General features: G+C 40.0%; 1 protein-coding gene across 3 annotated transcripts in view; it reads left to right on the top strand.

Annotated features, from left to right (window-relative positions):
* Nucleotides 1–11980, top strand: part of MORC4 (MORC family CW-type zinc finger 4) — a 48545-nt gene extending 36565 nt beyond the window's left edge. The window contains exons 15-17 of one of the 3 annotated variants that reach the window (XM_070605157.1): nucleotides 9140–9833; nucleotides 10395–10640; nucleotides 10979–11980. In XM_070605157.1, the coding sequence (XP_070461258.1) occupies nucleotides 9140–9833; nucleotides 10395–10640; nucleotides 10979–11059 (1021 nt within the window). In that variant the 3' untranslated portion in view covers nucleotides 11060–11980. Of the gene's footprint in view, nucleotides 1–9139; nucleotides 9834–10394; nucleotides 10836–10978 lie in introns of those variants that run through there. The other 2 variants (XM_070605156.1, XM_070605158.1) reach the window with 2 other exon arrangements.
* The last annotated feature ends 249 nt before the right edge of the window (nucleotides 11981–12229 follow it).

Here is a 12229-nt window from a genome sequence, read left to right as displayed (position 1 = left end):
AAAGGACCAATTTCTAAGATTGAACTATGCAGCGAGGGGGTAAGAAATATAGTCCCGTCAGTCCTCAGGGGCTTGAGCATAATTCTCATGTTCCCATCCATAGTTTTTCCAACTCTCATTGTGGTTGGGAGGGGTGTACAATAAGGTGATGTGTGTTTTTGAAGCACATTGTTACCCCCTACCTCGATCTCCTTGAGATGGTCATGTATGAGAATTGCCACTGGAATATCAAGCTGTCATTGCTCTTGAAGACTCTCTTTACCCTGCTGAGCCTTCTTTTCCTTTTCTTCAGTGTTTCTTTTGTTACTCTAGTGATTTTTGGTAACCTGAATGAGATTACAGATGCTAATCTGTTTAGGTGTGTATTTTATGAGTGTAGTATGGCAGTACATCCATTGGGTGGCATACTTCATCAGTCTTTATTGAGATTTCTGTATGAGTCTTTATGGAAGTGCTATATCCAGGGTTTTGGCTGTAGAGGACAAGTAAAGTACTTTGACTGTTCATGTGTAATTTTAATTTGAGAATAATATTCTTTCAGTAGAGATACATGATAATTGATGCTGCTAATGTCATGTTATATGTGAGGTCAGTAAATGATGATTATGTCATTTCAAGCTACAAATATAGGGGGATTCAGATTGATTGGAAAGAGTCTGCCTTTTGATAGGGGAAAATGAAAGTGCTCAAGAGTTTACTAAAATTTACAGGGTTTTCTGGTAAAACAATTTTAATGGAATAATAGGTTTAGTCAAGAGTTACAAAGAATCTCCTTTGTTATTATCAAAACCTAGAGCTGATAAGGGTCCTTGGGTCATGTTGTACAGCTCTCTAACTCTAGATAAAATAAAGCCTACACTATTCAAAAGAGTTTTTAAAAGTTCTAGTGGAGTAGATTATATGACCTAGCAGGGGCTCCAGAGGTGTCATTGGAAACAGTTTTTTGAGTCTCACAAATCTAGCAAGGGGAGGGGAGGACTTGCAACAAAGAAGAGATTTAGCCAGTATGTAAATGGGCATAAACTTTTAGGGGAGATAGCTTATTCGTTTAAAGGAAATGATCCCTTTCTGTTCCTTCATTCTACATATATTTGAGTGCTTACTGTATGAAAGGCAGTGTTCTAAGGCAGAGATGGAATCAAAGATGAAGGAGCTTGTGGTAGTCAAGTTTATATATGTAAGTATCCTCAGTACATGCTAAGTTTCATATGAGTGGTACAAACTAAGGTCTAGCATAGCCATAAGCATATCAACAAAAGCAAGACTTAGTGGCTGTAATTTACTTAGATATTTAGAGAGCCTTGGAGTAAGTTATATGTCAAAGGCTAACTAGTGCTTGTTTTAAAAGGATAACCAAAAAAAAAAACCTATCCAATTAGACTAATGGTGGAAGGAGAGGAGGAGAGCCATTCTGATGTGTTTAAAGAAATATTTGAGGCAACAAACATGAGATAGAAATAGAAGAACAATTTTGCAAATGAATAAGATTGACTCAGGGGCCAGTATTAACTATTAGGGTAAAATTATGGTTTAAATATTAAACCATATTTAAAATATGATCTTTGAAAGAGACTTCCAGAATGGAGAAACGAGGAGCATGATGGACTCTTTTCACCAACAAATAACCATTTAACTGGAAAATATTATTAAAACAAAACAGTCATTCCAAGTTCCTGGAAATTGTCCTAGGGGCATATAGCAAATGGAGAAGACATTCATTCAAGAAAATCTATTAAATCTCAGAAAGAACAGCAAGAGTCTTTGGCATTTAGCCTGCCCCCATCCCCCTCCAAGCTGTATTTTATGAAAACTACCCCAGGGAGCTCTAATCCAGGTACATATGGTCAAGAAGTTTGGGGCTCCCTCTTCCCCAGCTCCCAGTCTAGAACTGTGATTTTACCTGGGAGCGGCAGGCCACTGATATCTCTCATCTCCCCCAGTCCTGTCTTGCAGAAGCTCTATTCCAGGCAGAACCAAGAGGACTGAGTCTCTTTTTCCCACTCAGCTTTCACTTCCCCTACCCAGGCCCTACTCAGAGAGTGGAAACACTCACCTAGGGACAGCATGCCAAGGATACTGGACCCCTATTGCTCCAGCCCCAGCTTACTTATAGGGAAAAGTTTAGTGCCAGAAAGAGCAAGCCAAAAACCATCCCAGCATCCATTCATAAGAAAAGGTTTCACTCTTAGAGAAGTGGGCCACCATCCCTGCCCTCAGCTCTTGCACAGTGGCACAGAGGTTCTGCTTAACGAGGGAAGCAGGCCTTAAAGATGAAGAACTCATTAGTTGTACCTGAAGGAACTGACTTTATCTGGAATAGATCATGGAGAGTTCCATTCCTGAGGGCATTGTCAAAAATGACAGAAATCTTGGTAGGGAACAATTAAGAGGGCACTCATAACCCCATGATACAAGTTACAAAAAGCAAAATGGCCAAGCAATCAGAAGTTTGGTAACAGAAGGAGCAAGGAAAAAGACTATGAGGAAGTGCTCTTCTGGGATCATAGTCAACCGTGGGGGTTAGGAAGGCTCACTCAGGAGCAATCAGACCAGGACATAAGGTGGACTTGAAAGCAGCCCCCAAGCCTCACACAGATCAAACAACAAAGGGCAGGAAACTCACTGGCACTAGGGTCTTAAACACAGCCTCTAAGCAACCACTGGCTGAACAATAAGCTACTCTGACCCAGGGACAATTCATGGGAAGCCAGCCTTAAAAATAAAATCATACATATCCCTCGTATTCTGGAAGACTAGGTGCATGCTCAAGGCTATGCGCTTTCAGAGGTGATTGGAGAGGGACAATCCAAGCTACTACTACCTGGCTGAATGTGGGGCAGAAGCATAAATTCCTTGGACTGTGATAGCAGCCTCCAAGCCACACATCCAGTGGTAAAAGGTAGAATTTAACTGGCTAAGGGAGCCTAAGCACAACATTTGACCTATGCTGACCCAGGGGTAACTCATGGATTGCCAGGTAAAAGATAACAATCAAGAAGAAATCTGAGCAGGAACATCAGAGGCTGCATACTGTAGGGGAAATAGATTTCATGTAGTCAGTTCAGCTAGGACACTAAATAAATAACCAAGAAATCAACAACCACCACCACCACTTGGAGGTGGGATCAGTGTCCAGAGTTTGCTATACCATATTATTGAAAATAGTCAGTTGTCAGCAGAAAATTATGAGACATACAAAGAAACAGGAAAGTGTGACCTGTACATAAGAAAAAAAAAGAAACAGGCAGTTCAAACCTGACACAGAAGTTGAATTTAGCAAAGACTTCAAAGCAGCCATTATAAATATGTTTAAAGAACTAAAGGGAACCATGTCTCATTAAGTAGAGAATATCAATAAAGGGATAGAAATTATTTTTAAAAAGAAGAAAATGGAAATTCTGGAGGTGGAAGGTATAATAACTAACATGAACATGAGCATTTCACTAAAGGAACTCAACAGCATATTGGAGTTGGCAAAAGAATGAATCAGCAAACTTGAAGGATATATCAATTTTAGGTTATGCTATCTGAAGAACAGAGAGAAAAAAGAATGAAGAAAAATGAACAGAGCATCAGAGAACTGTGAGACACCATTAAGTGCACCAACATATGCAAGATAGGAGTACAAGAAGAGAGGGAGGAAAAGGGGTAGAAAAAATATTCAAAGAAATAATAGCTGAAAAGTTCCCAAATTTGATGAAAAACCTTAATCTACACATCCAAGAAGCTCAACAAACTCAAAAGAGGATAAACTCAAAGAAAGTCACAGCCATACAGTCAAAATATTGTAAAAATATTGAAAGCCAAAGGCAAAGAAAGAAATCTTAAAAGCAGAAAGAGGAAAAATATCCATCATGTAAAAGAGAGCTCCAATAAGATTAACAGCTGACCTTTCATTAGAAACAATGCAGACCAGAAGGCAGTGGGATGACGTATGCAAAGTACTGAAAGAAACAGTGTTAACCAAGAATCTTAAATCCAGTAAAACTATCTTTAGAAAATGAAGGTGCAATAAATACATTCCCAGATAAACAAAAGCTGGTAGAATTTGTTTCTAGCAAAACTGCCATACAAGAAATACTAAAAGGAGTTCTTTAGGCTGAAAGCAAGGGACCCAGATAGTAACTCAGATTCACATGAAAAAATAATACTGACAATGGTAACTGTAATTATTTATAAAATACAATATAATAGTATATTTCTTCCTCTTTCTATTCTTAACCAATTCAAGGAATAATTGCATGAAACAATATGTATAAATTTGTGTATAATTTCATATATGTATATAATTTTATTGTTGGGCTCACCTAGAAATGTAAAATGTTTGACAATAACAGCACAAAGGAAGTGGGTGGGAGCAAAGCTCTATTGGAGTAAGGAAATAACACCAGATGGTAACTCAGATCCACAGTAAGAAATGAAGAAAATTAGAAATGGAAAAATAAGATGGTTGATTTAGCAAACTATAAATATTATAAATATGTACTTGCTCTGTTGTCTTCTCTCAGCTTCCTCAATAGATATAACATTACAAAAAGTAATAATTATAGCAATGTATTGTTAGATTTGTAAACGTTAAACTAAAAAATATCCATATAACATGCGAAGAGGAATAGTAGTTCCAGGAAGAAAGGAACAAAGGCATGACACATGTAGAAAACAAAGCTAAATAGCAGACATAAATTCTGTCATATCAACTATAACATTAACATTAAATGTGACTAAATTAAATAATCAAAAGATGGAGATTATCAGATTGGATTTTTAAAACATATCCAAATGTACTATTTACAGGAGACATACTTTAGATTCAAAGATACAAATGGGGGACCGGCCTGGTGGTGAAGTGGTTCAGTTCACACACTCCACTTCGGCAGCCTGGGGTTCACACGTTCAGATCCTGGGCGTGGACCTAGCACTGCTTGGCAAGCCATGCTGTGGCGGCATCCCACAAAAAATAGAGGAAGACTGGCACAGATGTTAGCTCAGCGACAATCTTCCTCAAGCAAAAAGAGGAGGATTGGCAACAGATGTTAGCTCAGGGCCAGTCTTCCTCACAAAAACAAAAAAGATACAAATAGGTTGAAAATAAAAGGATGGAAAGAGATAATAGCGTGCAAACAGCAACTGTTAAGAGAGCTGGAGTGGTTATACTAATATCAGACAAAATAGACTTTAATTAGGAAATGTTACTAGATATAGAGAGGGACATTTCATAGTGATAAAGTCCATCAGGAAGATATAATAATTATACCCATATATAGACCTAACAACAGAACCCCCAAAATGCATGAAGCAAAAGCAGACAGAATTGAAAGGAAAAATAGGCAATTTAACTATAATAGTTGGAGACCTCAATACCCCAGTTTCAGTAATGGACAGATAGATGATCAACAAGGAAATAGAAGAGTTGAAGAATGTGATAAACCAACTGGACCTGACAGACATATGCAGAACACTTCACCCCCATACAGCATATTCTTCTCAAGTGCATGTGAAATATTCTCCAGGATAGACCGTATATTAGACCATAAAACAAAACTCAGGGCTGGCCCCGTGGCTAAGTGGTTAAGTTTGCATGCTCCGCTACAGCGGCCCGGGGTTTCGCCGCTTCGGATCCTGGGTGTGGACATGGCACCACTCATCGGGCCGTGTTGAGGTGGCATCCCACATGCCACAACTAGAAGGACCTGCAACTAAGATATACAACTATGTACTGGGGGGATTTGGGGAGATAAAGCGGGGGGGAAAAAAAAAAGATTGGCAACAGTTGTTAGCTCAGGTGTCAATCTTTTAAAAAAACAAAAAAACTCAATAAATTTATAAATTTGAAAGGATTGATATCATACAAAGGTTGTTCTCCAACCACAAAGCAATTAAATTAGAAATCAACAACAGAAGGAAATTTGGGAGATTCACAAATATGTGGAAATTAAATAACACACTCCAAAATAACAAATGAATAAAAGAAGAAATCACAAGGGAAATTAGAAAATACCTTGAGAAGATGGAAATGAAAACAAAATATACCTAAACTTGTGGAATGAAACTAAAGAAGTACTCAGATGGAAAATTATATTTGTGATTGCTTATATTAAAATTGAAGAAAGATCTCAAATCAACAACCTAAACTTCCACCTTAAAACTCTAAAAAACCAACAGCAAGCTAATCTCAAATCAAGCTGAAAGAAGGAAATAACAAAGATCAGAATGGAAATAGAGAATAGAAAAAGCACCAGAGAAAATCAGTGAAACCAAAAGTTGACTCTGAAAAGAACAACAAAAATTAATAAAACAATACCATTTATGGTAGCTTCAGAAATATTTGGGAATGAATTTAACAGAAGTGCAAGCGAGACTTGTATACTGGAAACTACAAAATTGTTGAACAAGATTTAGAAGACCTAAGGAAATGGGAATACATTTCATGTTTGTGGATCAAAAGATTTAATGTTAAGATGATACTCCCCAAATTGAGCTACAGATTCAGTGCAATCCCTGTCAAAATATCAGCTGGCTTCTCTGCAGACAGACATGGAGGAATATGACAAAAAGGAAGAAAGAGAGAAGAAACTATATAGTTGGAAAAGAATCCCTGGTATGTAAACCCTAGATTAATCTTTACTAAATGAGTGAATACAGGTCTGGAATAAGAGTCGATTCCTAGAGGGAAGAACCAGACGTTTACTTATAGAACTAATAAGTATTTATAGAACCAATAAGTAAAATCCACTTATTTTTCTCTCATTCACATAAAAGTTCCTTTTTGATTACCTCTTATGCGCAAAATATTGTTCCCTCATCGCCATCCAGCAGTTAGTTAAGTTCCCTTCTGTGAAGGAACTCATACTTTAGTAGGGACCCTACAATACACACACACACCCCCATACCCACACATGCACACAATAGAAAGTGATACATATTAGAAGAGAATGCTAGAGCACTGTAGGAATTCATAAGTAGCATTTGAGCTGGACTTAGACGTGTGGTATTGCGGAGGAAAAGGGCATTTCAATCAAAAGAAGCAGCATGAGAAATCGTGGGGCATTCTGTTTGCCTGGTGTTTTTGAAGGGAAATAGTAAGAGATAAAGCTAGGGCCAAATTATGTCCTACCTCTGCCACTTACTAGCTACATGACCTCGAGAAAGTTAGTTAACCTCTCTAGTCCTAAGCATTCTCTTTAAAAATGAACATAATAGTACCACCTACCTCAGGGTTATTGGGAGGAATGAGTAAGGCCATACACATAAGCACTTATCATACTGTCTGGCACAGAGTAAGTCCTCAACAAATGTTTCTTATGTTTTGTAATGGAAAAACTTCAATACCAACTTAAGACATTTGAGATTTTATGTTGTGGGGAGCAATAGATAAAGATTTCAAATAGGGGAGTGACCTAATCAGAGCAATGCCTTAGGAAGATTAACTTGGCAGTGGGTGATCTGCAGGTGAGAGAAGGGGAGCCTGGAGGAAGCCATTGCTTCCAAGAGTGGCAATGAGAGCTTGAACTTGAGTATTGATAGTGGTAGAATTATGTAAAATTACTGAGAGTTTGATGGCATTGTACACAAATAGGAAACCTAGGAAAGGGAGCAGGTTTGAAGGTGAAAATGAAGGGTCAGTTTATCCATACTGAGTGAGATACCAGTGGGGCCTTCAGGAGGAAATGTGCATGACAAGCAATTGGGAATTCAGTACTGGAGAACAGGGCTGGGGGAATGACTTGGAGTTACCACTCAAAGGTTATAGCCAAGAAGTTGTATGAGATTACCAAAGAAAGAAATGTAGGGAGAGGAGAGAAGAGAATTCAAGACAGAACCCTTAGAGGTGGGAAAAGGAAAAGAAGACAGATAATTTGACTTGAATTGCCTTTCATAAAACTTTGCTGTTGCATATACCGTTCCGTCATGCTTGTCAGTTGATTGTTTTACTGTCCTCCTCAGTACCACAGCTACATGGACTACTGGCAGTGGCCCTTACACGTGTTGAAAGACAGATACTTTTGTTTTTACATAGCCCCTAAATCCTTTTGTTTCCCCATAAGGCTAACATGACAAGATCTATTAAGATAGCAAACCAGTTTTATTTCTGGGTGAACACTAGTTTTGAAGACTATTCAGGGAGTTATAAGAAGCTAGGGTTTGAGATGTCTTACAGATGTTCTCAGAAATTGCAGAAAAATATGGGCAGCCTTGAAATATTGTGAGGTGGCCAATCGCTTGCCTGACACTTGCACATTGAAGATTTGAAAGTTGATTTTTCACCTTGAGATTTCTTGATTTTCTGCAGAGAAGGCAGAATAGTTATGAGGGTAAAAATGGGGGTCCTGTCCTGCTCCATGATGTAAAATTGCCTGTGGATTTCACTGGCGCCAATTGTTTGGTCAGTTCCTTCAACACTTAGTGGATAGAGCATCCAGAAATGGAAGGTGATCCTAGGTCACCATCCTGGACTTCTCTGAAGAACTGAGGGAGTGCCTGTTTGTCTTGACAGAGGGGGACTCTTTTGCCGGAAGAGGGAAATGACTTGAATTGGCTGATTCAGTTTGTTTCTGACCAGGGCCCTGTGTTTTAATTAACTTTTACGAGTGACTAATGGGCAATACCCACAATCCAGTTGGCTGGCAAAGAAATTCTATGGTGTTCTATTGTGATGTAAAAGATATGTATGTCTTTGATACCAGACGGTTTTTGTGGCACTTTAAAATTAACGAGCTGGCTCGGTTCTCCTCCACATATTCCAATAGGCTTTATATGACCTTTTTTTCCATTCTCATGTTAGAAGATTTTGCATATGTATTTTTTTGCTTTCCTTCCTTGTCTTGCATTTTGGAAACTTCTAAGTCAGGCTAGTTTCAATCCTATTTTCACAGTTCTTACCAAGGTCAACCTGGTCCTGTTATCCAGACGCTGACTCTTCATAACTTTCAAATTCATCTCTCCCTTAAGACCAATTGCTGTCTCAGCAAATTACATGAGTGAAGGGGTTGGGGTTTGGGGATAAAGTTGTATTCCTAACCTGAAATAACAGCTAGAGTCAGTTTTAATATGGGACATTTGAAGAGGGGCTCCATAGAATAAGAATATACTTAGCCTGTCTTGTGACAGCTTCAAATTTAATTTCCTCTTCTTCTTGCAGTAAGTACAAATGGATCCTGGGTGAGGAACCTGTGGAGAAACGAAGAAGGCTCCAGAATGAGATGACAGCACTTCCTCTAGATTATTCCATGCCTGGCCCTTACAGAAGGGCAGAGGCAGCTGTTGCCTACCCAGAAGGGGAGAACAGCCATGATAAATCTAGTTCTGAGAGAAGCACACCACCATACCTTTCGCCAGAGTACCCAGAAGCAAGTAAGAACACCAGTCAGAATAGGGAGGTTTCAGCTCTGTATTCAGGGGCCCAAGACCAACACCAGGGGTCCCTGCTGCCTGAAGAATTAGAAGATCAGATGCCAAGATTGGTAGCAGAAGAATCTAACAGAGGCACCACAAACATAAACAAGGAAGAAGTAAACAAGGGACCTTTTGTAGCTGTTGTTGGTGTTGCAAAGGGTGTTCGAGATTCGGGAGCTCCCATTCAGCTGATCCCCTTTAACAGGGAGGAGCTTGCTGAGAGAAGAAGAGCGGTTGAATCCTGGACCCCAGTGCCTTATTCTTCTGTGGCCTCTGCTGCAACCCCTGCTGCAGCAACTGGGGAGAAAGGAAGAGGCTATGAGGAGACTGGAGGTCGTAATACGCCAAAGATGAAGAACCAAAGAGAGCTGGAAGAACTGAAAAGAACCACGGAAAAATTGGAACGTGTTTTGGCTGAACGGAATTTGTTCCAGCAAAAGGTGAGGGTAACACCTTACCACAGGAATAAGAGATCATTGTAACCAAGGGTCCAGAGAGTTGGAGCTCTGATGATTTCATGTTCTGAAGCCTGTAAACAAAATAAGCCATTGAATCATTCTGTGGTATGTCTCAGATTGAGTGAACCCTGATGGGCATCCCTCCCATATTTTGGGATTGAAAAGGTCCGTAAGTTGCCAGCCCGGCGGCGCAGTGGTTAAGTGCACACGTTCTGCTTCGGCGGCCCAGGGTTCACCGGTTCGGATCCCGGGTGTGGACACGGCACCGCTTGGCAAGCCATGCTGTGGTAGGCATCCCACAGAGAAAGCAGAGGAAGATGGACATGGATGTTAGCTCAGGGCCAGCCTTCCTCAGCAAAAAGAGGAGGATTGGCAGCCGTTAGCTCAGAGCTAATCTTCCCGCCCCCCCCCCCCCCAAAAAAAGAAAAGGTCCGTAAGTAGAGGAATATGTATAGAGGAATCACAGAGTGAATGTATTAGCTAGAATTTTTGGCACTCTCATAGCTTGTGAGGTCAACTGATTTTGTATTTCTTGGACTGCAGGTGGAGGAGCTGGAACAGGAGAGGAATCACTGGCATTCTGAATTTAAGAAAGTCCAACATGAATTGGTGACCTATAGTACCCAGGAGACAGAAGGCTTGTATTGGAGCAAGAAACACATGGGCTATCGCCAGGCTGAGTTCCAGATTCTGAAAGCTGAGCTGGAAAGAACCAAAGAAGAAAAGCAAGAACTAAAAGAGAAACTGAAGGAGACAGAGACACACCTGGAAGTTCTGCAGAAGGCTCAGGTCTCCTACCGGACCCCAGAGGGAGATGACCTAGAAAGGTTAATTACTAGGGTTTAGCTATCAGCTTGTGAGTGCTAATGGGAAGCATCCCTTAGGACCCCTAGTTAAGGGAGGAAGCCTTAATTAATTCGTAGGCCGCCGAGAATTGAGGAATTACTTCTTAGAGAGCAGCAGCTAGTCTCCCTGCGCATGGTGGCATTGTGCTTTCTTCTTTCTTTCTGACTAATGGAAATGTAATTGTTGAGAAATGTAGGCCCATTTTTAAGGAGCTTCATGGTGTTCTTTTGGCTAATGACTTCATGTCATCTCTTCTCCTGCCCCCTCACTCCATCATACAGGGCTTTGGCAAAGCTTACGCGACTGCGTATCCACGTCAGCTATCTCCTTACTTCTGTCCTCCCTCACTTGGAGCTTCGTGAGATCGGGTTTGACTCAGAACAAGTGGATGGGATCCTGTATACAGTGCTGGAGGCAAATCACATACTGGATTGAGCACCAGACTATATACTCTATATACCTTTCTCTTCTCTACCCTCCTCTCTTCTCTACCCTCCTCTCTTCTCTGCCCTTGTCTCCTCTCTACCCCTCTCTCTTCTCTCCCCTTTTGTTCTTTACCCTTCTTTCTTCTTTACCCTTCTCTTCTCTCCCTTTGTCTCTTCTCTATCCTTCCCTTCTCTCCTCTCTCCTTTCCTCCCTCCCCCACTTCTCTCTCTCTTTCACCTTTATGCCTTATATAGAGAATCCCTGAGTAATTCCTGGCTCTTAATCAGTCTGCTTCTTATTCAGTTTTGGTGTGGAGAAAGAGGCTAGTTAAATAGGCTTTTAAGAGTTCCAGGAATGGAAAAGCAGTAGTTGCCAAACCAGGTGACCTGAAAGCTTTAATTTTCATGACTTAGATACTTTGCCTATTTCTTATTCTTTCTGAAATGGTTAGTATTAATTTAGATTAAATCAGTCAGCAAATACTGGGTCCAATGTACTAGGTGATTGGGGATAAATTAAGAAGTATAATTCATGGTTTCAGCCTTCAACGATCTAACAATCCGGTTGGAAACACAAGATACACACCAAGTTAACTAACTTGTACAAGTGAGTGGTACAGACATGATAGAAAAGTTCTAGGGGGTAGTTCAAGGAAGACGCCACATCAGAAACGGGACCTAAACTAAGGTTGGTTTAAAGAATGAGCGTGAGCACACTGTTAACAGCGGTTGTTCTTTAGGTAGTAGGACTATGGTTGATATTTTTTCTTCTTCCTATCTTCCTGCTTTTTTCAAATTTTCTATAATAAACCTGTTATTCTTCTTAAATTGGAAAAAATAAATTGTTTTAAAAAAGAATGAGTAGGCTTGGATTTAGATATCAAATGAGAGACTGTGTGAAAATGTAAGATAATTATATATTTATAATTTATGTTATGTTTAGCATTACCTCTGGAAGAATAGCATGAACAAGGGCACGGAACAAGCCAGAATGTGAAAAATGTGTTTGGTAGGAGTGATGGGTTAATGTAAAGGGAACTAAGGTTAAATCATGACCCATTCACCCACCCCCCCACTGTGGGATTTGCATTTTAATAAGGGATTCTT

Source organism: Equus przewalskii, chromosome X, assembly GCF_037783145.1.
Source record: "Equus przewalskii isolate Varuska chromosome X, EquPr2, whole genome shotgun sequence".
Taxonomy (NCBI): Eukaryota; Metazoa; Chordata; class Mammalia; order Perissodactyla; family Equidae; genus Equus; species Equus przewalskii.
The sequence above is the reverse complement of the archived record's forward strand: the minus strand, read 5'-3'. Positions and strand labels throughout refer to the sequence as shown.